The sequence below is a fragment of the Aquarana catesbeiana genome, linkage group LG13 (assembly GCF_042186555.1).
Source record: "Aquarana catesbeiana isolate 2022-GZ linkage group LG13, ASM4218655v1, whole genome shotgun sequence".
Taxonomy (NCBI): Eukaryota; Metazoa; Chordata; class Amphibia; order Anura; family Ranidae; genus Aquarana; species Aquarana catesbeiana.
Genome location: NC_133336.1, coordinates 205,912,644 through 205,939,702, shown reverse-complemented (window position 1 = coordinate 205,939,702; position 27,059 = coordinate 205,912,644). Strand labels below are relative to the sequence as shown.

At 46.8% G+C, this 27,059-nt stretch overlaps 1 protein-coding gene across 1 annotated transcript in view; it reads left to right on the top strand.

The window, feature by feature from the left end:
- The window catches only part of LOC141117755 (NACHT, LRR and PYD domains-containing protein 3-like), a 646,257-nt gene that overhangs the window by 216,123 nt on the left and 403,075 nt on the right, over positions 1-27,059 (top strand). Inside the window, exon 7 of the mRNA XM_073610770.1 lies at positions 21,402-21,467. Within this exon, the coding sequence (XP_073466871.1) occupies positions 21,402-21,467 (66 nt within the window). The remainder of the gene's footprint in view (positions 1-21,401; positions 21,468-27,059) is intronic.

Genomic DNA, 27,059 nt, shown 5'->3' with positions numbered 1-27,059 from the left:
CTTATAGCTAACCAATCCTGTCAGGTTGTGGGGGCGGAGTCACAACCCCAGCGTGTGCTGCCATGGAAAGGCGTCAGGAAAGGAAAATTACGGAAAGGTGTGTATACAATTTTCCGTTTTCATTTCCTGGCCCACCTCACATCAGCACAGGTTAACACCCCTTCTGGAGCCCCACAGGACCACCTGTTCCTAGCTAAATAAAAGACAGCCCCTCCCCCAACTAAGGTGTTCTGTTTTGGTCGGCTCCAGGCCAACTGTTGATTGCAGTTGGTAAGTAATTTGTTTGCTGCATCCTCCCCTGCCGAACCTCCCCCTCCATGTTCAGCCTTCATGGAGTTGGAAGATCCTGAGCCCAGGTTCACACTGAGCTGCGGGAATGAAGCCGCACAAGTTCAGCTTAACTTGCACGATTTTACTCCCGCATGTCAGTCCTGATTTTGGCCGCAATTTCAGAGACTCTGTGCAGGTTTCTGCACAGATATAAATGATTTATATCACAGATTTATCGCAGCCCGAAATCGCAAAATGTAGTACAGAAACTTTTTTAAATCGGTGCGGTGCCATAAATGCATTGTCACACCGATTAGGATGGTGCAATTGCCGCCCATTTGACATGCGATTTGACATGTTAAATCGTATCAGTGTGACCCAGGGCTGAGCCTAGGTTCACATTGGAGCGTTTTGAGAGATCAAATCGCATGACAAGTCACAGCCTATTGCTGGCAATGGCACCGTTCCAATCTGTGCGACACTGATTTTGGGGTGCCGCACCGATTTGCAAAAGTGGTTCCTGCACTACTTTTGCTGATTTCATTTGCGACTTCAATAGACATCTGTGTATGAAGTGACGTATGAAGTGACACAGATGTCTATCAAGTAGCACCTGAAATTGCACTGACCTTGCTACTTTGAAATCGCGCTACATCAAGTGAAGTAGCGCGATTTCAAAGTAGCATCAATGTGAACCAGGGCTGAATGTTGGATGGTAAACCCTCCTAAAAACTATGTGCCATGTGTGCCAGGGCCATGGGCAAAATGATGCTTGTTGACCAGCCGCCGCATTTGTGCTGTGGCAACATGGCACGGCTGCGCAAATCACCGTCATGTTACGTCGGTAACATAGACGGCCAATGTGCGTGCCTGGGGGTCACGATCTCCGCTGGGCTCCCGCGATCGCTCGGGGCACATGGAGAACCGGGATCTGTAGGTAAAAATGGAGTTTCCGGTTCTCTGAGGGGAAAACAGACAGATCGTGTGTTCATACAGAGTATGAACAACGATATGTCATCTCCCCTGCACAGTCCCCTCCCCCATTCAGTTAGAACACACACTAGGACACATTCAACCCCTTCACTGCCAGTGACATTTTTACAGTAATCAATGCAATTTTATAGCATTGATCTCTGTATTAATGCCAATGGTCCCAAAAATGTGTCAAAATTGTCCGACTTGTTCACCATAATGTCGCAGTCCTGATAAAAATTGCCGCCATTATTAGTAAAAAAAATAAATAATAAAAAGCCATAAAACCACCCCCTATTTTGTAGATGCTATGACTTTTGAGCAAATCAATATACGCTTATTGCGATTTTTTTTTTACCAAAAATATGTAGAATACATATTGACCTAAACTGAGGAAAAAAAAAGTTTTTTATATATTTTTAGGGGATATTTATTATAGCAAAAAGTAAAAAATATTGCATTTTTTTCAAAACTGTCGCTCTTTTTTTTATAGCGCAAAAAAAAACACAGAGGTGATCAAATACCACCAAAAGAAAGATCTATTTGTGGAGAAAAAAAGGACATCAATTTTGTTTGGGTGCGACGTCGCCCAACCGCGCACTTGTCAGTTAAAGCGACTCAGCGCCGAATCACAAAAAGTGCTCTAGTCAGGAAGGGGGTAAATCCTTCCGGGGCTGAAGTGGTTAAATAACATTGCCATTGTACTGGTGTGGCATTATAAAAGCTCTGCAATGTCATCATTGCATCATTTTCCTGTCTTTTTATATGCAGTGCACCGCACTGCTCTCCTGGCTTTTCTGACAGTCTGAGAGCATCTGTGAATGATGTCACAGGGGGCAGGAGATGTGCAGCACGGGATGGGAATCCCAAGTCGCCATGCAATGGTGTAAATGGTCTTGGGGGTCTGCAGTTGGGAGGGCTTCTCTCCCTCTCTCTCTGCAGTCCTGCCAGGTAAAGGACTTCCTTCAGATTCTGACTGAGTCCCTTGTCTGCCTCTGGATGTGCTGTCTTGGCTCCTCTTCTATGCTGTTTCCTTCTGTGTGTTTGACAGTCTGACTGTTTTTTGTCTCAGACTCTGACTGTGTCTGTCATCTGCCTTCAGAAGTGCTGCCTGAGCTCAGCTGTGGCTGCTTCTGAAGTGAGTGGATGAGGCAGTGTTGCCAACCCCCTGAAGTGAAATTTACTGGCAGGATGTCAAAATTTACGAACAACACCACTTTTTGCTGGCAAAAATCATGAAAATTACTGGCAGATCCGCATTTTTTACTGGCGCTGCAAAAAAGTACCTAAAATTACTATTTTCAGAGCTAAACAGTGCAAGGATACATATTTGAACTATAAACATATAGTTAGTGCTATTAGCAATGTGTTTAAGCTAAACAAAAGTCAAAAAACATATTTCTCCATTGACATGAAGGTCAGGTTACTATAACCCAGCTAGCACTAGGTTCCCTCCTTACATCAGAGTCTGCAGGGATCCCCCTTACAGTGAAAGGGAACTCTTATGTAAAGGGGAATGCTGCAGATCATGATCTAAGGGGGAACTCTGATGTGGTGGGCACTCTGGTGACCAGAGACCACCTTCTGCAGAGTGAATACACTAAGGTAAGGGGAGTTACTAATTTAGGGGGAAACCTTTATATCAGTGCCCCTTACATTATTGTATTCACTCCCCCTTACATCAGCAACCCCCCTAGACTGGCCTGGCGGTGCTGTCACTGACCTCCTCTCAGATGCATCGTGCAGGGCTCAGTCAGATGGCTCCAGCTTGGAGGCTCTGGTTTTCCTATGGTCTCCTCTCCACAGTCCACACACGTCTGACTTCTCCCGTGACCCCATGATCCCGGCGGTGCTCCCACTCTTGACTCCTTTCCAGACTCCCCCTCAGAGACTGCAGACATGATGTAGGAATAGGTCAGAGGCTGCGGACAGGAGATGGTCAGAGGCTGCGGACAGGAGATGGTCAGAGGCTGCGGGCACTGGGCAGGGGATGGTCAGAGGCTGTGGGCAGGAGATGGTCAGAGGCTGTGGGCAGGAGATGGTCAGAGGCTGTGGGCAGGGGATGGTCAGTGGCTGTGGGCACTGGGCAGGAGATGGTCAGAGGCTGCGGATAATAGATGGTCAGAGGCTGCGGACAGGAGATGGTCAGAGGCTGCGGGCACTGGGCAGGAGATGGTCAGAGGCTGTGGGCAGGAGATGGTCAGAGGCTGTGGGCAGGAGATGGTCAGAGACTGTGGGCAGGAGATGGTCAGAGGCTGTGGGCACTGGGCAGGGGATGGTCAGAGGCTGTGGGCACTGGGCAGGGGATGGTCAGAGGCTGTGGGCAGGAGATGGTCAGAGGCTGTGGGCAGGAGATGGTCAGAGGCTGTGAGCACTGGGAAGGGGATGGTCAGAGGCTGTGGGCAGGAAATGGTCAGAGGCTGTGGGCAGGAGATGGTCAGAGGCTGCGGGCACTGGGCAGGGGATGGTCAGAGGCTGTGGGCACTGGGCAGGGGATGGTCAGAGGCTGTGGGCAGGAGATGGTCAGAGGCTGTGGGCAGGAGATGGTCAGAGGCTGCGGGCACTGGACAGGAGATGGTCAGAGGCTGTGGGTAGGAGATGGTCAGAGGCTGTGGGCACTGGGCAGGGGATGGTCAGAGGCTGCGGATAGGAGATGGTCAGAGGCTGCGGGCACTGGGCAGGAGATGGTCAGAGGCTGTGGGCAGGAGATGGTCAGAGGCTGTGGGCACTGGGCAGGGGATGGTCAGAGGCTGTGGGCAGGAGATGGTCAGAGGCTGTGGGCACTGGGCAGGAGATGGTCAGAGGCTGTGGGCACTAGGCAGGGGATGGTCAGATGCTGTGGGCAGGTGATGGTCAGAGGCTGCGGGCAGGAGATGGTCAGAGGCTGCGGGCACTGGGCAGGAGATGGTCAGAGGCTGTGGGCACTGGGCAGGGGATGGTCAGAGGCTGTGGGCAGGAGATGGTCAGAGGTTGTGGGCAGGAGATGGTCAGAGGCTGTGGGCAGGAGATGGTCAGAGGCTGCGGGCAGGAGGTGGTCAGAGGCTGCTGGCAGGAGATGGTCAGAGGCTGCGGGCAGGAGATTGTCAGAGGCTGTGGGCAGGGGATGGTCAGAGGCTGCGGGCAGGAGATGGTCAGAGGCTGCTGGCAGGAGATGGTCAGAGGCTGCGGGCAGGAGATTGTCAGAGGCTGTGGGCAGAGGATGGTCAGAGGCTGTGGGCAGGGGATGGTCAGAGGCTGTCACTTCTGTCACTCACTGTGACCCTTTCATCTCTCCAGTGACAGTCACAGTGTCCTCCTCCCAGTCCTCTACTGGGTCCGGGCTGGCTTCACCCCCCCGTAATGTCCTGCCGTGCCCGGGCCTGGTAACATGGCTCCTCCTGCTCCCCCCGCTGAACCGCCGAGAAGAACGAGCGGCGGCCGGTGGCTTCTGTTTAAAAATGGCGCCAGGCGGCGTCATTACATTACTACGCATGCGCCGGCCTGCCGAGTTTGTACGATCTTTCCCGAGTCCTGCAGGCTTCAGAACGGCGCATGCGCAGTTGCATGGCCGGCCCGCAGCCATCTTTTTTACGGGCACCGGCTGCCCGTAACAGACATTCACAGGCGCCCTGAAAATGGGGTGATTTTTACGGGCTGCCTGTAAATTAACGGGCGGTTGGCAACACTGGGATGAGGGCAGATGGGTCTTAAAGTGACAGTACACCTGTTTTTTGGTGAGAGGTAATACGCTTTTCTCCATATATTTTGTGCAAATATGAGCTTGCCACACCTGTTAGTGGCACAGAAGATTAGCAAAGGTAGAAGGGGCAATGTGGGACATGGTTCTTAAAAGAGGGTTCAAGGAAAATATACAAATTAAGGTGTTTTACATTATTTTAGGAGCAGAAACCCTGAACGCAAACGCTCCAAAAAACCTGCCAACCATCAGCATATCCTACAAGGATGACGACAACTAACAGGTTGTCACATTCATTAAGCATGTGGTCAATACACTCTAAAGGAGTTGTTTCCACTTACCCTGTGAAGGGACAGAATCCAGGAAATTGGCCAGGCACTCCATGTGGCACGGGCTCACATGCGTTTATGCCAGCTTGATAGGAAATGCCTCGCCCAGCTCGGGGGGCATTTTGGGCCTGCATGCAGTCTGCATTGGCAGAGAAATGAAATTGCACAGGTTGCCTCACAAGGATGTCCACGCTACAAGCAACACCTATAATGGCAGAGCGTAAATCACTCGTAGATGAAGGATGGCAGAGACTTCATCAGAAAACCAATTTACAGTAACAGGTTCTCTAAGTTTTATCCAAATAAAATGGCTGATGTATGTTTATGCCCTGCACTTCCAGGGGTGGATGCTACCCTCTAATGTCGGGCGCATCAAGTGTCTGCCTTTTTATAATTCAGTTGCCTTCAGAGATCCTATGGATGAGAAAGCAGACTTGTTCACACCAGATGCAGTCCAATGCATTTTTATTCTGCATCAAGAACGCATGGACAGTGTTTAACTTTGATAACAATTACCTAGTTCACACCAGTGCAGCACATTCTAGTGCAGTCAACAAAAGTAGAATGTTGTATTGTTTCTGTATGGAACACATCTGGAAAGTGGCAAAAGGCATTGAGAATGCATCGAAAACACCCATGTAGAGACACATCTGGAAAGCAGAAATTTTAGCGATCTGGCCATCAGGCTTGTACATAGTTACATAGTAAGTGAGGTTAAAAAAAGACACAAGTCCATCCAGTCCATCCTCTGTGTGTGATTATATGTCAGTATTACATTGTATATCCCTGTATGTTGCGGTCGTTCGGGTTCTTATCTAATAGTTTTTTGAAACTATCTATGCCCCCTCGCTGAGCCCACCGCCTGTGGAAGGGAATTCCACATCCTTGCCGCTCTTACAGTAAAGAACCCTCTACTTAGTTTAAAGAGGAGGTCCGGCCTTTTTTTTTTTTAAAGTCAGCAGCTACAAACACTGTAGCTGCTGACTTTTAATAAGGACACTTACCTGTCCAGCGAGCCCACAATGTCGCCCCCCCCCCCCCGAGGCCGACCCGTCCATCGGATCGGCTGCCAGTGCCGCCATCCTAACTAAGGGAAACAGGCAGTGGAGCCTTGCGGCTTCACTGCCAGTTTCCTACTGCACACGCGCGAGCAGCGCTCTGTGACTGGCCCCCGTGGTTTTCTGGGAACACACACAGTTCCCAGAAGGCAACGGGGCCGCTCACCGAGGAGCAGGACACGCTGTGGAATAGGAAGAGGCAGATTAGGAAGAATGCCTAGCAACAAGGGTTTCAGGTAAGTTAATATTTTTTTTCACATTTTTTTTTATTTTTTTAAGATTTTTGATGCAATTTTTTTTTAGGGTGGCCCTCCACTTTAAGGTTAAACTTTTTTTATTCTAATTTTAATGAGTGGCCACAAGTCTTGTTAAACTCCCTTCGGCGAAAAAAGTTTTATCCCTATTGTGGGATCACCAGTACAGTATTTGTAAATTGAAATCATATCCCCTCTCAAGCGTCTCTTCTCCAGAGAGAATAAGTTCAGTGCTCACAACCTTTCCTCATAACTATTATCCTCCAGACCCTTTATTAGCTTTGTTGTCCTTCTTTGTACTCGCTCCATTTCCAGTACATCCTTCCTGAGGACTGGTGCCCAGAACTAGACAGCATACTCCAGGTGCGGCCAGACCAGAGTCTTGTAGAGCGGGAGAATTATCATTTTTATCTCTGGAGTTGATCCCTTTTTAATGCCAATATTCTGTTTGCTTTGTTAGCAGCAGCTTGGCATTGCATGCCATTCCTGATCCTATCATCTACTAGGACCCCCAGTTCCTTTTCCATCCTAGATTCCCCCAGAGGTTCTCCCCCCAGTGTATAGATTGCATTCAGGTTTTTACCACCCAAACACATTATTTTACATTTTACTACATTGAACCTCATTTGCCATGTAGTTGCCCACCCCATTCATTTGTTCAGATCTTTTTGCAAGGTTTCCACATCCTGCGGAGAAGTTATTGCCCTGCTTAGCTTAGTATTGTCCGCAAATACAGAGATTTAACTGCTTACCCCATCCTCCAGGTTGTTTATGAACACATTAAATAGGATTGGTCCCAGCACAGAACCCTGGGGGACCCCACTACCCACCCCTGACCATTCCGAGTACTCCATTTATACACCATAGTACCATTTATCACCACCCTCTGAACTCGCCCTTGTAGCTAGTTTTAAATCCGTGTACTCACCCTGTGGTCCATGCCAATGGACCTTATTTTGTACAGTAATGCCCCGTACACACGGTCGGATTTTCTGACGGAAAATGTGTGATAGGACCTTGTTGTCGGAAATTCTGACCGTGTGTAGGCTCCATCACACATTTTCCATCGGATTTTCCGACACACAAAGTTTGAGAGCAGGATATAACATTTTCCGACAACAAAATCCGTTGTCAGAAATTCCGATCGTGTGTACACAAATCCGATGGACAAACTGCCACGCATGCTCAGAATAAATAAAGAGATGAAAGCTATTGGCCACTGCCCCATTTATAGTCCCAGCGTAAATGACAGGAGAAAAAGTCTGGACTGTGGCCACAGACTAGTAAGAGGAAGCCACCATCTTTCACTCAAGCCTATTGAACTTAAGGTGCAGGAGGCTAAATCTTATAGGATAGGCTGCAGGTTTAACAGATCACAGTGGAGGTGCCTCAAAGTTATTTTTTTACATGTAATCAAGTCCAGAGCAAGTTGCTAAGATGGCTGGAAAGTCTTTTAAAGATGCATCCAATAAGGTTCTTCGAGTTGGGGCCAGGAGGCCTGAGTGAAGTTGATGATTGTAACCTCATTCTGGAAGGTTTGGATGACAATCACTAAAGACCAGTGGGTCCAGAAGACAGTTTGGAGGCTGTACAATGGAAAATTACAAAGTTTACTACTGAATCCATTTAATTTATGACCAACAGATCTCAGAAGACAAAATGTTTGCAAGATTAGGTATAAAAATGTATACTGCTACAAGGCCATCATGCCAGTTATGCTGAATCATTGGGGCCTTTTCTCCCCAGTTTTTCTAGTACCTAAGGCTAGAGCCTTCTGGCCTGTTTCAGTTTGAATCAATCAAATGTGTTCATAAACACCAAGAGTTTCAAGATGGAGTCCATGCAGACAATCACAGGGACAGTTCAGCAGGAGGACCAGTTGGTATCAATCGACCTTCATCCATGTACCGATCAATGCCAAGCACCAGAGGCATGTGAGATTTGCAGTGGCCAGATGTCACTTCCAGTTCAGGTGTCTGCCTTTTACAGAATTGGCACAGCCCCAGTAATCTTTTGAAGATCTTTCAGTGGTGGTACCTTGGGCCAGGTGGCACATGAGGGCATTTCAATTTACCTTCTTTAGTCTATGAGCTGGGCTGTCTATGGATCAGAAAATCTGTGCCTATACAAATTCATCAAGAACGTGAATTTTGGACATCACCACTGTGCTTCTTTCGGGGCATGCCTTTCAGCCCAGGAGATGATTCTGAAGCCAGATGCCAGTCTCTGGGGCTGGGGAGTCCACAATCTGAAGAAACAAATGCAAGGCCATTGGAGCGCGGTGGAGTGCAGACTCCCCAAGTATCTTGAATGGAAGGAAGCCTTTTATAGAATTGCAAGCCTTTCAGGATCTTCAAGGGGGCCTGAGTAAGGTTGATTGACAACATGACAGTAGTAGCCTACATTCCCTGACAAGGGGACACCAAAAGTCTTTTACTGTTACATCTTGCAAAGAAATTTTTCACAGGACAGAGAACCACTTACAGTCAGTTAAGGCTGGTCTTCTTGTCAGGGAAGCAAAATCAGCTATTAGTTCAGTTAGGCAGAATATTTTTCAACAAGTGCTTCAAACCAATATTGGCCCTATGGGGCGTTCGAGCTGTAGTTCTCAGGGAGACTTCGCTGAACACGCAGCTTCTGATATTTGCAACAGGATACCAATGCAAAGACTCCATCATACAAGATTAGTTCACAGTGCCATGGAATTTCCTGTTTGATTGTGGTCTCTCTCTGGTGTCCTTGAATATAAAGGTGCTTCTGAAAATTTGGACAGTACAGGTCCTTTTCGCCTACTGAGAAGGCCTTGGCTTTTACTGCTCCCCCAGATATCATCAGCACCACCAAACCCATTTTGGGTCAAATTAAATCTTTCATGGCAAGGTCAGTGACAGCACCCCAATTCAATGAGACTACTAATAGCCTGGCTATGGAATAGGCTAGACTAGAGGTGCAGGTTAGGGATGAGCCGAACACCCCCCCTGTTCGGTTCGCACCAGAACATGCGAACAGGAAAAAAGTTCGCTCGAACACGCGAACACCGTTAAAGTCTATGGGACACGAACATGAATAATCAAAAGTGCTAATTTTAAAGGCTTATATGCAAGTTATTGTCATAAAAAGTGTTTGGGGACCTGGGTCCTGCCCCAGGGGACATGGATCAATGCAAAAAAAAATGAAAAATTGTTATCAAATACTTTCCGTAATTTTCCTTACCTGGCCCATCCTCACTTCAGCACAGGACTCCCACCCTAGTTGCCTGTCGCACGCTAGGTTATCGAACACCTTAGTTGGGGGAGGGGCTGTCTTTTATTTACCTAGGAATAGATGGTCCTGTGGGGCTCCAGAAGAGGTGTTAACCCGTTAAGTGTGGACTTGAGGATGGGCCAGGAAAGGAAAATTATGGTAAGTATTTGATAACAATTTTCCATGATCTTAATGCATTAAGATAAAAAAAAACCTATGTGCCTCAGCTCCCTAATACTTATCTGATAAAACGCATGTCAGGGGCGCTCAGAATGTCAGGACCAGGCACTTAGTGTCTTTGTTGAATGGATGAAGTGGTCTTTAAACACTTAGGGCTGCACTCAAAGAGGGAAGCAATCTCTAATAGAAAACAAATAAAAGAAAAAAAGGCGCCTCTAAGTGCAGAATTAAAACTTTTAATATCCCTAAATAGGGATGAGCTCCGAGTTCGAGTCGAACTCATGTTCGACCCGAACATCGGCTGCTCACCAGTTCTCCGAACAGCAAACAATTTGGGGTATTCGCGGCAAATTCGAAAGCCGCGGAACACCCTTTAAAAGCCTATGGGAGAAATCAAAAGTGCTAATTTTAAAGGCTTATATGCAAGTTATTGTCATAAAAAGTGTTTGGGGACCTGGGTCCTGCCCCAGGGGACATGGATCAATGCAAAAAAAGTTCTAAAAACGTCAGTTTTTTCAGGAGCAGTGATTTTAATAATGCTTAAAGTGAAACAATAAAAGTGTAATATTCCTTTAAATTTCGTACCTGGGGGGTGTCTAGAGTATGCCTGTAAAGGGGCGCATGTTTCCCGTGTTTAGAACAGTCTGACAGCAAAATGACATTTCGAAGGAAAAATTCCATTGAAAACTACCCGCGGCTATTGCATTGCCGACAATACACATAGAAGTTCATTGATAAAAAAACGGCATGGAAATTCAACACAGGGAAACCCCAAACCAAAATTTAAAAAAAAAATGACGTGGGAGTCCCCCTAAATTCCATACCAGGCCCTTCAGGTCTGGTATGGATATTAAGGGGAACCCCGGCCAAAAGTTAAAAAAGGCGTGGGGTCCCCCAAAAATCCATACCAGACCCTTATCCGAGCACGCAACCTGGCAGGCCGCAGGAAAAGAGGGGGGGACGAGAGTGCACCCCCCCTCCTGAACCGTACCAGGCCACATGCCCTTAACATTGGGAGGGTGCTTTGGGGTAGCCGCCCAAAACACCTTGTCCCCATGTTGATGAGGACAAGGGCCTAATCCCCACAACCTTGGCCGGTGGTTGTGGGGGTCTGCGGGCGGGGGGCTTATCGGAATCTGGAAGCCCCCTTTAACAAGGGAACCCCCAGATCCCGGCCCCCCCTGTGTGAAATGGTAAGGGGGTACTTACCCCTACCATTTCACTAAAAAACTGTTAAAAATGTTAAAAATGACAAGAGACAGTTTTTGACAATTTCTTTATTAAATGCTTTTTCTTTCTTCTATCTTCCTTCATCTTCGTCTGGTTCTTCTGGCTCTTCTGGTTCTTCCTCCGGCGTTCTTGTCCAGCATCCTCTCCGCGGCGTCTTCTATCTTCTTCTCCTCAGGCTGCTCCGCACCCATGGCATGGGGGGAGGCTCCCGCTCTTCTCTTCATCTTCTTCTTCATCCTCTTCTCTTCTTCCTTCTTATCTTCTTCATTTTCTTCTCCGGGCCGCTCCGCATCCATGCTGGCATGGAGGGAGGCACCCGCTGTGTGACAGCGTCTCCTCGTCTGACGGTTCTTAAATAACGGGGGGCAGGGCCACCCGGTGACCCCGCCCCCTCTGACACACGGGACATGATGGGACTTCCCTGTGGCATTCCCCGTGATGTCACAGGGAAGTCCCGTCAAGTCACCGTGTGTCAGAGGGGGGTGGGGTCACCGGGTGGCCCCACCCCCCGTTATTTAAGAACCGTCAGATGAGGAGACGCAGCGGGAGCCTCCCTCCAGTCCAGCATGGGTGCGAAGCGGCCCAGAGAAGAAAATGAAGAAGAGAAGAAGGAAGAAGAGAAGAGGATGAAGAAGAAGATGAAGAGAAGAGCGGGAGCCTCCCCCCATGACATGGGTGCGGAGCGGCCCGAGGAGAAGAAGATAGAAGACGCCGCGGAGGAGATGCTGGACGAGAACGCCGGAGGAAGAACCAGAAGAACCAGAAGAAGAAGAAGATGAAGGAAGATAGAAGAAAGAAGAAGCATTTAAATAAAGGAATTGTCAAAAACTGTCTCTTGTCATTTTTAACATTTTTGACAGTTTTTTAGTGAAATGGTAGGGGTAAGTACCCCCTTACCATTTCACACAGGGGGGGCGGGATCTGGGGGTCCCCTTGTTAAAGGGGGCTTCCAGATTCCGATAAGCCCCCCGCCTGCAGACCCCCACAACCACCGGCCAGGTTTGTGGGGATGAGGCCCTTGTCCTCATCAACATGGGGACAAGGTGTTTTGGGGGGCTACCCCAAAGCACCCTCCCAATGTTGAGGGCATGTGGCATGGTACGGTTCAGGAGGGGGGCGCACTCTCGTCCCCCCTCTTTTCCTGCGGCCTGCCAGGTTGCGTGCTCGGATAAGGGCCTGGTATGGATTTTTGGGGGGACCCCACGCCGTTTTTTTTTTTTTGGCGCGGGGTTCCCCTTAAAATCCATACCAGACCTGAAGGGTCTGGTATGGAATTTAGGGGGAATTCCACGTCATTTTTTTTTTTTTTTGGTTCGTGGTTTTCCTGTGTTGAATTCCCATGCCGTTTTTATCAATGAACTTCTATGTGTATTGTCAGCAATGCAATAGCCGCGGGTAGTTTTAAATGGAATTTTTCTTTCGAAATGTCACTTTGCTGTCAGACTGTTCTAAACGCGGGAAACATGCGCCCCTTTACAGGCATACTATAGACACCCCCCAGGTATGAAATTTAAAGGGATATTACACTTTTATTGTTTGACTTTAAGCATTATTAAAATCACTGCTCCTGAAAAAACGGCCGTTTTTAAAACTTTTTTTTGCATTGATCCATGTCCCCTGGGGCAGGACCCGGGTCCCCAAACACTTTTTATGACAATAACTTGCATAAAAGCCTTTAAAATTAGCACTTTTTATTATTCATGTTCGTGTCCCATAGACTTTAACGGTGTTCGCGTGTTTGAGCGAACTTTTTTCCTGTTCGCATGTTCTGGTGCGAACCGAACAGGGGGGTGTTCGGCTCATCCCTAGTCATTACAAGCTGTACGCTTCCTCCAGCCCAAGCCTCAGGTAAGAAGTTGGAAGGGGGGGCTTTTCTTTTGGAATCCCCCAACTGGACTAGTATTTCTTTCTCCAGGAGGCCGAGGGAGCATGGGTCAGTCGGCTGTATGGCCCACCACCACTGCAATAGAATGGTGGTTTTTCTTCCAGCAGCTCTCCTCCTCTCCTACACACCAGCCCCCCCCCCCCTGCATGCCGATCCAGTCAGATCAGAGTCCCGCTTTTGCGGGAAAGCATTCTTTTTTGAAAAAAGTGAAGGGGGGGCACAGTGGGAAGTCGGAGGGGGGGAGTGGCTTAGCGTGGCATTGGCATGCTTCAACGTCCACAACGTGGGGCTGTGCAGACTATAAGTGCACCTTTTTGCAGGTGCATTGAGCTGATGGAGGGACACAGAGCAGGGGGGCATGTAAGTGTTGGTGACACAGGCATCTCCAGGACACTTTTACTTAAGCATCAGGCTGAGCCTTGATAGCAGCGGCAGTTGCTGGACTATTTGCTCAGCGGTAGGTGCATTTTCTGGTAATATCTCTGCATTTGTGCTTAGCACTATGGTCAGAAGGGGAGGTACAAGTACCCCAAAAAACAAGGGCTTAAAGGGTTCGCCCTCAGGCTCTAAGGCCTCCCTCTGCAACGCCATCCCCCCTAGGGCCTAGGAAGGCTGGTCAGAGTGAGCCGTCGGGGTCGTCAGGGGTTGCAATTGCTTCCGACATTTCAGCCCCTGTCTATTTTACTGAGGAGGTTTTAACCTCAGATATTGATTGGATTAAAGGAAAGGTTAGCGGTTTTATTCAAATCTACACAGTGTGGAAGAAAACACATTAGGTCCCCTTCTACCACCAGGACCCTCAAACAGAGGAACAGTGGGAGAGGGAAGATGAATCCCCCTCAGGGGACCGTGATGAGACTGATAACTCCTCTTCCAAGGGATCAAGGTGGGGAAGGACCTTCTTAAGCTTCACAAGCTGAGAAATTGCTGATGTAATCTCTTACTGAAATGGTCCGCTCCACATTTAAAGTTTGGGTCACTAAAAGCCTCCTCAAGCTTGCGTGCCTTTCCTGTCCATTTATTGCTGGAAAAGCTTATGTATTCTGAGTGGGATCACCCAGATAAGCATTTTTCCCTCCTAAAATTTTTTTTAACACTTTATCCTATGGAGGAAAAAAATTACTAAGAGGTAAAGTATACCAGCAATTGACACTGCTATATCCTCTGTAAATATAGGTTTGACTTGTCTGGTTGACAATGCACAAATGCTTAGGAATGCAACTGATAAAAAAATTGAATTCCTGTTAAAAAACATTTTTTCTTTGGCAGGTTCAGTAGCTCAACCTGTATTGGTGGCAATTGAGGTATGCTAATCCTTGAGAGACCATTTGAAAGAGGTGCTCAAGGCTTTCCCTGAACAGCAGGCCCAGGATTTAGCCAAGCTGCCAGCAGCTTTGTGTTTTGCAATTGACGCAATCAAAGATTCTATTCTTCAAACCTCTCGATGCTTGGGTTGGTGCATATGCGTAGAATCTTATGGTTGAAAAGTGGTCAGTCAAAGTGCCATGCAAAAAGCTCCTGGCTGGTTTTCCTTTCCGCAGTGAAAAGCTGTTTGGGGATGATTTGGACAAATATTTCCAAAGGATATCAAGTGGGAAAAGTACCCTTTTGCCAGTTAAGAAAAGGAGTAAATGTCCCTCATTTAAACGGGATCTTTCTCTAGTGCCAGGGGCATCAGCCTCCAGGCAGTCATGACAGCCTCCACTGTCAGGTTCAAGAGGTAAACCTTAGGGTCAACCCCAGGGACAAAAGAAGTCCTGGGGGAGGAAACCTACAAGACAGAATGCTAAAGCCTCTTTATGAAGGGGCGCCCCTGCTCGTTCAAGTGGGGGAAAAACTTCTGCAGTTCTCAAGGGTCTGGTAGGAAGAATTTCGAGACAGATGGGTGGTCTCCACAATAGCTCTAGGTTACAGACTAGAGTTCTGAGCCCGTCTCCTTGTTTTCCTCAGGTCAAATGTCCAAGGATGCAGAGAAAAAGAAGTCTCTCTTTCAAGCATTAGACCAAATTTTTGTCTCAAAAAGGGGATCATGGCGGTACCCACGAAGGAGCAGGGTTTCGGGTTTTTCAAGCCTATTCACGGTGCCAAAATCAAATGGGGATGTCAGACGCATTCTAGATCTCAAGGATCTAAATTGGTTCCTAAATATCCGCTCTTTTCACATGGGGTCAATCCGATCTGTTGTCTCCATCCTACAAGGAGGAGAACTTCTGGCTTCCATCAGGGATGCATACCTGCATGTGCCTATTTTCCCCGCTCACCAGAAATATCTGCGTTTCAAAGTAGAAAGGCTCCATTTTCAGTTTGTAGCCCTGCCTTTCGGTCTAGCTACTGCACCTCGGGTGTTTACAAAACTTCTGGCCCTTCCTCTGGCCAGATTAAGGACTCAAGGTATAACAATTGTAGCATACCTAGTGGACCTGCTCTTGATAGACAGGTCGGTAGCCCGCTTAGATCAAAGTATGGTCACCACAATTGTTGTGGAAAATTTTATGAAGATGTATTTTAATGTATCTTCATAAGGGTCTCCCAGTGTACGTTCTCTCGCAGGCCGCTCTAAAGAGCTTACTGGGGCAGACTGATGTTGGTTGAGATCCGTTTGGTAGTGAAAAGCTCTTTGGGGATGTAGAGAAATGTTTGCGGAGTGGGGACATGTCTGCCAGCTAAGGGCCCCTGTGCAATGCACAGAATGATCGTCTGGTGGGGGTGTGTTCGCTCTGCAAAGACATTATCGGTTTAACGAGTGTGCGCTCATGTTGCCCCTGTGTGCCTGATCAACATATTTGTGGCCCAATGAGTGTACACCTGCCGATAATCTCTCATCCACAAAGACAGTAGAATAATCCAGGTATACATTGTTCTCTGGAACAATGTATAATAGGGATTCCTATCAACGGAAATACGGGAGTCTTTTGAGTTGTTATGGTCGGAGACGGAGTCCATGTTTGAAAGCCATGTGGCTTCTAAAAACATGCATGCACCCTGTCTCTGCTCAGACACGCCCACAAGACTCCTGTAGTCATTGTTCATTGGTTGTTGTATTTTCCTGTGTTGAAAGTCATGTCTTTATTTGGTCATGTCCTTATATGGTCATTTCCTGTGATGTCATTATGTATTGAGCGAGTGATTGGCTGTTGTAGCCATCACTTCCTGTTTGTCATAGCTTCGGTGATGTTGGATATAAAAGCAAGGCGGACTGCAAAGAGAGGCAGAGATGTGGAGATGAGAACGTAAGAATGTGGTGATGTCTTTCCGACAACAAGCTCCAATCGCATATTTTCCGTCGGAAAGTCTGACCGTGTGTTCAGGGCATAAGAGTACTTGGGTCTGGTTATAGATACAGCCCAGAAGAGGGTGTTTTTACCCCAGGCAAAAACCAGTTCCATAAAGGAGCTGGTTCAGGTGGTCAGGGTAAAGAAGGGTCCTTCTATTCGCCTTTGCATGAGGTTGTTGGGAAAGATGGTGGCTTCATTTGAAGCGATTCCTCTACTCAGTCTCATTCAAGACTGCTGCAAAACAGTATCCTGTCTACCTGGAACAAGAAGGTCCAAGCACTAGATTTTCCAATGCGTCTGTCGCCAAAGGGTGCGCCAGAGCCTCAGTTGGTGGAGGATATCCAAGAATCTGCAGAAGGGGAAATCCTTCTTACCAGTTACCTGGAAAGTGGTAACAACAGCTGACAGCCTTGCGGGTTGGGGAGCAGTCCTGAAAGAGGCGACTGTCCAAGGGAAACAGTCCAGAACTGAAAGGACCTTGCCCATCAACATTCTAGAGATTTGGGCGGCACGCCTAGCCCTAAGGGCCTGGATATTCAGATTGCAGATTTGTCCTGTCAGGATTCAATCCGACAATGCCACAGCAGTGGCTTATATCAATCACCAAGGGGGCACCAAAAGTCATGTAGCCCAGGGAGAGGTTAACCATATCCTAACCTGGGCAGAAAAGCATGTGCCATGCATATCAGCAATCTTCATTCCAGGGGTAGAGAATTGTCATGCAGACTACTTGAGTCTTTAGCAGTTGTCCCTGGTCCCTTCACCCAAACATCCTCCTGGCCAATGCCAAAGATGGGGGATCCTGGATGTAGATCTGTTTGTGTCCAGGTTCAAAAACAAAGTCAGCAACTTTGTGTCAAGAACAAGGGATCCACTCACATACAGAACAGATGCATTGGTGACCCCGTGGGATCAGTTCTCACTGATTTATGCATTCCCTCCTATTCTGCTGCTACCACGACTTCTTCGCAGGATCAAGCAAGAAAGGAAGTTGTTGGTTCTTGTGACCCCAGCGTGGCCCAGAAGATTTTGGTATGCAGAAATCCTAAAGATGGCGGTAGCGGCCCCATGGAACCTACCACCATGTCCAGACCTGCTAACGCAGGGACTGGTGTTCCATCCTACCTTACAATTGCTGAATTTAACTGTTTGGCTATTGAAACTCACATTCTGAAGAATCATGGGCTTTCAGGCTCAGTGATATCTACCTTGATTAACCCCTTCAGATCAGGGCCATTGCCAAATGACGGCAACAGCGCAGATCTAAATTGCCAGGACTACATCTATTGACGTTGTCCCGTTCACGAGCGGCCTGCGCACCCCCTGCAGGGCGTGCGCGGTGCGCTCTCTGATCAGCGAGTCTATGAGACTCGCCTGATCACAGATCAGAGTAAGGGGTCAGTCCCGACCCCTTACCACATGATCAGCTGTCAGCCAATGACAGCTGATCATGTGATGTAAACAGAGCCGGTAATCGGCTATTTTTCCTCCTCGTGCTGACAGCGTGAGGAGGAAAAAAAACCTGACCACCGGAGGCCGTGATCGAGACATCAGTCATGATCACGGCGATCTAATGTGACACAGCAATAGGCAGCAGTGCCGCCTACCAGTGCCCACCAGTGTCACCCATCAGTGCCCACAGTGCTATCAATCAGTACCCACAGTGCCACCCATCAGCGCCCACTTCAGTGCAACAACAGTGCTGCACATCAGTGCCACCTATCAGTGCCCATCAGTATCACCTACCAGTGCCCATCAGTGCTGCCCATCACTGCTCATCAGTGCCACCCATCAGTGCCCCCCATTAGTGCCGCCCATCAGTGCCCCCCATCAGTGGTACCTATCAGTGCCCATCAGTTCCACCTATCCGTGCCACCCATCCGTGCCACCCATCAGTGCCCATCAGTGGCCATCAATGCCGCCTTATCTGTGCCCATCAGTACCGCCTTATCTGTCCCCATCAGTGCTGCCTTAACTGTGCCTATCAGTGCCGCCTTAACTGTGCCTATCAGTGCCACCTTAACTGTGCCTATCAGTGCCGCCTCATCTGTGCCTATCCGTGCCCATCAGTGCAGACTATCAGTGCCCACCAGTGCCGCCTCATCAGCGCATATCAATGAAGGAGAAAAATTACCTGTTTGCAAAATTTTATAACAAACTATTAAACATGATTTTATTTTCAAAAATTTCCATCTTTTTTGTTTGTTTAGCAAAAAATAAAAAAACCCAGCTGTGATTAAATACCACCAAAAGAAAGCTCTATTTGTGGGAAAAAAATTATAAAAATTTCATTTGGGTACAGTGTTGTATGACCGCAAAATTGTCATTCAAAGTGCGTCAGCGCTGAAAGCTGAAAATCGGTCTGGGCAGGAGGGGGGATTAAGTGCCCAGTAAGCAAGTGGTTAATGCAAGGAAGCCAGCTTCCAGAGTCATTTTATTTTAGAGTCTGGAAAGCATATGTTTCCTGGTGTAAGTCCAGGGGTTGGCATCCTAGAAAGTATGTTATAGGTAGAATCTAGGGATGAGCCGAACACCCCCCTGTTCGGTTCGCACCAGAACATGCGAAGAGGAAAAAAGTTTGCTCAAACACGCGAACACCGTTAAAGTCTATGGGACACGAACATGAATAATAAAAAGTGCTAATTTTAAAGGCTTATATGCAAGTTATTGTCATAAAAAGTGTTTGGGGACCTGGATCCTGCCCCAGGGGACGTGGATCAATGCAAAAAAAAGTTTTAAAAACGGCCGTTTTTTTAGGAGCAGTGATTTTAATAATGCTTAAAGTCAAACAATAAAAGTGTAATATCCCTTTAAATTTCGTACCTGGGGGGTGTTTAGAGTATGCCTGTAAAGGGGCGCATGTTTCCCGTGTTTAGAACAGTCTGACAGCAAAATGACATTTCGAAGGAAAAATTCCATTTAAAACTACCCGCGGCTATTGCATTGCCGACAATGCACATAGAAGTTTATTGATAAAAACTGCATGGGAATTCAACACAGGGAAACCCCGAACCAAAATTAAAAAAAAAAAATGATGTGGGAGTCCCCCTAAATTCCATACCAGGCCCTTCAGGTCTGGTATGGATATTAAGGGGAACCCCGGCCAAAATTTAAAAAAAAACGGCGTGGGGTCCCCCAAAAAATCCATACCAGACCCTTATCCGAGCACGCAACCTGGCAGGCCGCAGGAAAAGAGGGGGGGATGAGAGTGCGACCCCCCCTCCTGAACCGTACCAGGCCACATGCCCTCAACATTGGGAGGGTGCTTTGGGGTAGCCCCCAAAACACCTTGTCCCCATGATGATGAGGACAAGAGCCTCATCCCCACAACCCTGGCCGGTGGTTGTGGGGGTCTGCGGGCGGGGGCCTTGTTAAAGAGGGCTTCCAGATTCCGATAAGCCCCCCGCCCGCAGACCCCCACAACCACCGGCCAGGGTTGTGGGGATGAGGCCCTTGTCCTCATCATCATGGGAACAAGGTGTTTTGGGGGCTACCCCAAAGCACCATCCCAATGTTGAGGGCATCAGGTGAATGTAAGAAGGCATGAGGATATCGCCTGCAGACAGCAGTATTGCTCCTCAGGTCTGATGGCACCCTACATTTGTTTGTGTCATGCCTCGGGACTGTGATGTCATAAGGGGGCGGGGTCACCAGGTGACATCACCCAGTGACCATGCCCCATGCCTATATAAGTCGTTGCGCACCTCGCACACAGCATTACAGTGGGAGAGAGCGTTGTGTCAACATTAGAAGAAGAGAAGAGGGAACAAAACGACAGAGAAGACCGGGCCACCACTAGCAAAAGAGCAGCAAAAGAGCAGAAGATTATGGAGGAGCCTGGCAGAAGAACCGGAGAGCGGGAGAAGAACTGGACACCAGGAGAAGAGGTCAGAGAGCGGGAAAAAAGCCAGACACTGGGAGAAGAGAGTGAAGAAGTCAGAAGAAGACCCCCAAAGTCAGAAGAAAACCCCCGGAGCTGCCTAATAAATTAGTTTAAAACCTGTCTAGTGTGTTTGTTTTATTGACACTTTTTCTCCCAGGTGAATGGATAGGGGTACGATGTACCCAATACTCATTCACATGGGGTGGGGGGCCAGGATCTGGGGGCCCCCTTACTAAAGGGGGCTTCCAGATTCCAATAAGCCCTCAAAAGCGACCACACCCATGTTGAGGGCATGCAGCCTGGTATGGTTCAGGATTGGGGGCACTTGCTTGTCCCCACCCCCTTTCCTGACCGGCTGGGCTGTGTCCTCGGATAAGGGTCTGGTATGGATTTTGGGGGGACCCCCACGCTGTTTTTTCAGCGTAGGGGGTTCCCCTTAAAATCCATACCAGACTTAAGGGCCTGGTATGCCCCAGGAGGGGAACCCATGCCGTTTTTTTATTTAAAATTTTGGCGCGGCGTTCCCCCTCATGATTCATACCAGACACCTGTCAGCAATGCTTGTCGCTCATCGGGAAAGGAAAAAACACAGTTTTCCTTTCCTGATGAGCGAGCCAGTGCGAGATGTACAGTACCCTGTCGCCGAAAACCAGTGCGATGGAATCGTGCTGGAGACACATTCTCGCGGTCAGGTACTGTGTGTAAAAATGTAATATACTGCAGTAAACATACACAAACCCACCTCAATATACTGCAGTAAACGTGCGCTAATTCACCTTAATATACTACAGTAAACACGGCCTGAAACACTAAACTATCACTATTATCATTCTACACTGTAGCACACTATAGCACACTAACTTGCTAGTAGCAATGAAGAGAACCCTTTTATATCTCTCTCTACTCCAATATCACACTCCAACTCTATTTTTTACACTTATTCAGAACACAATCTTAATCAGATCACTTCTGTATATTTATATATGCTCAGAATATGGAGAACTTTACTCTGACATGTTACATGTAACATAGGAATCATTATATTCTGCTGCTTGGACATAATTGTAATGTGTAGCTTGGTGTATGTGAATAGTTGGCTTCAATCATACATGACTCAGAGCCATCATCTTATATTCCTCTCTATAGGTGAGGGTCTGCCGGATCAGATTCTGCTGGATGAACTCGGACATTCCCTGACTCCGGAGCTGAAAGGTAAATAAAACCCGTAGTGTATCTATCACAGGAATCACTTTGTGTAAGGTGCGGAGATGGTGTTGGAATAATTACACTTCATTTGTACATCTACTCCACTGAGGACTTCTAGATCTGAATCTTTAGAAATTAAAATGATGATCTATGTACACCGATTATACTGGATCTGGGGTCTGTCTTCTGTTACCAGGTTCATAGTTCTTGAACACTAAATTGTATTCCATTTTATTCCACGGCCAGAAGCTCATTGCAGGAAATGGATCTATAAAACGTGTTCTCACCAATGGACTACTGTATTGCCCTTTAAAAACTGTGGCCTGCCAACTTCATATGTCAAAATGCTTCTATCTGTGGGAGGTATTGTGACATCATAACCCAACAGATGTGTTTGTGAATAATACTATATGATCACCATGTCAGAGATTTCATAGTGATCACAGGACTGGGAATCATGATGATTTGTTCCTGAATGATAGAGGAGATTTGGTGGTTGTCAATTAATAATCAGAAACATACAAAGATGTATATATTCCTAGTTCTTATATGTAATATCACTTAAAGTGGTTCTAAAGGCTGAAGATTTTGTTTACCTTCTTGCATTCTATGAAGATAAAGGAAGATTTCTTATGTTCATTGACACACAGCCTCTTCTTTATCCATGACCAAACAGGGTTTTATAGCAACACCTACAGGAGTAGAACACTAGGAAGAAAAAATGTTGGCACCTTCTGTAATGATGTGTATACTTTATGTTATAATTCAAGTTCAATTGTTATGCCTAGTTCCTTATGCATGTTAGGAAACAGTTAACAGTTTTGGTCATGTGATCTGGGGGTGGGGAGCTGTGGAGAGTTCTGTAAGATGGATGCTGCTGAATAAACACCAGGCTCGTGTTAAAGCTCTTGCTGTCTGCCTATTCTTGGTGTTAAATCATCACATGGTACCAGAAGTGGGGTGAGAAGAATTATGGCAGCAAACAGCAACACAAAGAACATTCCATCCCTGGATTTGGAATCAGGGAATGTATCTGAAAACTGGTCACAATGGAGGGAGCTAATAGAGCTTGTGTTTGCAGGACCAGATGCAGACAAATGGTCTGATCAGCAGAAAGCAGCTCACTTTCTGATATGTGTGGGACAAAAAGGACATGATGTTGCCAAGCCTGGCAAGCAAGTGGGGAGATCACTGCAGAGGACAAAAAGAAAACAGAGGAACTGTTTGCAAAGTTTGAGGCGTACTGCAACCCAAGGAGAAACTCCACAGTGCAAAGGAAACTGTTTTATCAGAGGAAGCAGTGTGGAGGTGAGTCTGTGGATGAATGGGTAACACAGCTGCTCTTGCTTGCCAAAGACTGTGCTTTCTATGATGCTGGAGATATGATAAAAGAACGCATTCTGATGGGCAGTAAGTTTAAAAAAGTTCAGGAAAAGCTGCTGCAGGAAGAAGACTTAAATCTTGAGAAAGCCATAAGAATTGCCAGAGCATATGAAATTTCAAGAAAGGACATGCAGCTACTGGAAGGAACACAGCTCCAGATTAATGCTATAGAACATCACAGCAGCAGATATGGGCAAGAAAGAACACACAAAGGAATAAAGAACACCTATGGCACTGGGACAAGTAACACACAAGAAGCGTGTGGATATTATGGAAACATGCACCATAAAAATAGTGTCTGTCCGACAAGGGGGCAGATATGCAATACATGCAAGGAAAGAGGACATTTTGCCAGGGCGTGTAAATTGTCTTCACAAACCGGAAGTGCCATAGAGGACAATGATGACAATGCAGGGTCAGATTCAGACTTCACCCCAATATATCTTGCAGCAGTACAAAAAACACATCAGTCTGTAGATGAAGCAACTGTAACATTACAGATAGGGGCTAACAAAACTCCAATCACATTCAAAACAGATACAGGAGCACAAGTAAATTGTGTGCCAAGCCACATATACCTGGAACACCTCAGTAATGAATCCCCCTTAGAGACTCAGGACCTACCGAAACTAATGGGATATGGTGGTGATAAGCTGAAAGTAATGGGTCACTGTTATGCAAAATGTTCATACAAGGGATCTGAAAAGGTTTTACAATTGTTTGTGATAGAAACACAAGCCCCAGTTGTGCTAGGTCTCAGAACAAGTAAAGAGATTGGACTTGTGAAGATCATAATGACTGTGGATAGTGGGCACAAAGGTCTGACAGAGGCTGACATTAAACGTGAGTACTGTGATCTATTCAAGGGCCTGGGGTGCCTCCCGGGTGTAAGCCGCATACGTATAAAAGAGGGTGCACAGCATGTCATTCATGCCCCAAGCAGAATACCTTTAACTCTTGTGAATAAAGTCAGACAAGAACTCACTAGAATGGAGAAGCTGGGAGTAGTAAAAAAGGTCACAGAACCATCGGAATGGCTCAGGTCTATGGTTGTGGTGGAGAAGAAGAACACAGGTGCAATTTGTATATGCATTGACCCATGTGATTTGAATAAAGTCATAATGAGAGAACACTACAAACTCCCCACCATAGAGGATATAGTGCACAAGCTAGTAGGAGCAACCGTATTTAGTGTACTAGGCGCCCATTTGGGTTACTGGCAATTGCATCTTGATAAAGCCAGCAGTTACTTGACCACTTTTAACTCCCCTTTGTTCGATGGCGCTTCACAAGGGTACCTTTCGGCATAGCATCTGCACAGGAAATATTTCAAAAGAAATCACACAAATTGATCGCTGGTCTACAGGGTGTTGAAGTAATAGTTGATGATTTGCTGGTCTATGGAAAGGATCAAATGGAACATGACAAAAACCTTACTGCTTTGCTCAATTGGTGTCGTGAGAAGAATCTTACACTCAATCCAAACATAATGCAAATTGGGGTAGAAGAAGTTACATATTTTGCACACCTACTAACCAAAGAGGGCTTGAAGCCTGATCCGAAGAAGATTACAGCAGTTCTTAACATGAAGGCCCCAACCTCTAAAAAGGAGCTGGAGACATCACTAGGTATTTTAAACAATCTATCCAAATTCTCTCAGGGCCTTGCTCAACAGATAGCACCGCTACATGCACTGCTACAGAAGGATGCTGTTTGGTGTTGGGATGTAAACATGGAAAAGACTTTCGACAAAGTGCAAAAACTGATCACTAAACATCCAGGGCCAATACTGAAATATTTTGATGTAAACTGTGACACTGTACTTCAAGTGAATGCATCCCTGTTTGGGTTAGGTGCTGTACTGACTCAACAAGGACATCCTGTGTCATATGCTTCACAAGCATTGACCACAACCCAAGCCAATTATGCCCAAATTGAGAAAGAGATGCTGGCTATTGTGAATGGATGTGAGAAATTTCACCAGGACATATATGGTTGCCCGGTAGTTGTGGAAACAGACCACAAGCCATTGCAGTACATTCTACAGAAATCACTAGCTTCTACACCTCCACGTCTGCAGTGGATGGTTATGAAATTACAGCAGTATGATCTCACAGTAAAGTATAAGCCTGGAAACGAAATTCCCAGGGCAGATACCCTGTCTAGGGTGTTTCTAGAAGGACATGAAGCACGAGATGAACCTGAATTTGAAGAACAGGCACTTAAAGTATTAGCGAACATTCCAATATGGGATGTATGGCTGGAGAAGATAAGACAAGACACCAAACAGGATAAAGTCCTAGAAAAACTAACTTGTGTCATGTGCAATGGCTGGCCAGAAAAACGAAAGAAGCTGTGTCCTGAACTACTCATTATACTGAAAGCACAGCGCAGGATGTGTACCTAGGACTGTTATGCCCCATACACACGGTCGGATTTTCCGATGGACATTGTCCGATCGGAGCGTGTTGTCGGAAATTCCGACCGTGTGTGGGCGCCATCGGACATTTTCCATCGGATTTTCCGACACACAAAGTTGGACAGCAGGAGATAAAATTTTCCGACAACAAAATCCGATCGCGTCAATTCCGACCGTGTGTGGCCTGTTCCGACGCACAAAGTGCCACGCATGCTCAGAAGAAATTCCGACACGGGACAGCTCGTTCTGGTAAACTTAGCGTTTGTAATGGATAAAGCACTTTTGTCACGCTGCAATGTTCAAAATGGTTTAATACAGCGCACTCTCTTCTTCTTTATAATGTGACAAGAATTAAGTCGTTTTGATGCTCATATTCACACACACTTCTCACAAACTTTTTTCGTTACTATTTATCGGGTTTCCCTCAATATATTTTGATTTCTCACATCTGACAACATATTTTTTTTTTTTTTTTTTTACTTTAATGTAGAATCTTTTTTTGTGTTTCTCTTTTTATTTTTTATTTTTTTTGGTGATTTTGATTTATACTCCCGAAAATGTTTGTGTGTTTTTTGTGACAAGTTACCACAACACCATTGATATGTTGTTCTATTTAATCTGTAGGAGGAGATTGTTTGGTGTTGTTGTCCCTTGTTAATTTCACATTGTACTTTAGAAATGTACCTGAATACTCACCAACAAACTGTCCTTTTTTGATGAAAACACACACAGGAGAGTAGAATTTACCTAAAAATATTTTATTAAGGGGTCACAACTATAAACAAAGAGGGAGGCAACGCTGGAGAAACTGCAGAAGTGGGCGAAGCCTTGGACTCCCAGGGCAGACATCAATTATTTAAAAGCAAAATTGGTGGCCTGAGGAGTCCATATCATAAGGGAGGGCAGTCTGGTCCAGAAGTCCCAGAGATCCGGAAAGCAGCAGATGACATCTGTGTCCCCAGGCTGTCGTCATACGAGAGACTGCATCTTCTGTCAGACCAGACTGAACCCAGGGCCATCACTCTCAGGTCTTCTTTCCACGCTTCCTTACAGGCTTTGGCTGTGGTGGTGGAGTTGTGGCAGCAGGAGGAGGAGGAGGAGGAGGATGGTCCATCTCAATGACATCCATCTTGGGTGTCAGTTCCCCACTCTCCCCCTTACGAAGGACTTTATAAATCAGGTCCTCAGAAATCTTGCGTTGGCCCTCCTGCATGCCCTGCAATTTGGTGGCAGCCATGCAGGCAAAGGCCTCTTCAGGAGTGGGGAAGGCTCTGAGGGACACCGAAGCCTCCTGGATCAGCCTGTACGCTGAATCCTGCACAGGACTGGGAGTGGCCTTCCTTGGCCTTTTATATGGCAGGCGGAGGGGAGGGACCTGAGACTCAGTCAGGCTGCGACTTGTCCCAGGCTTCTCTTGGCTGACACTTAGCCCCGCCTCCTCCTGGCTGCCACTAATCCCCGCCTCCTCCTAACTGCCACATTCCACAGCCTCCTCCTGGCTGAGGTCTTCCTGTGTATGAAAAAGGGACATTTTTTTTAGTATTTTTTACATCAATCACACACAATTTTCACCTCCTGACTGCTGCAAATTGAATGTTAACAAATATAACAGACTATCCTTCTGAGCCCAGCAGTTTTCATTCTTGTCCCAATTTTGGGTGCCCACTACTGTGTATATATATGTAAAACACTTTCAAGCAGCAATTAGTGATCAATAATAACATCTAGTAAACATCATTTCTTTATTGCCCAGAAATCTGTAGAAGAATGCTATACCTGACTCCAGCTGGGCTCCT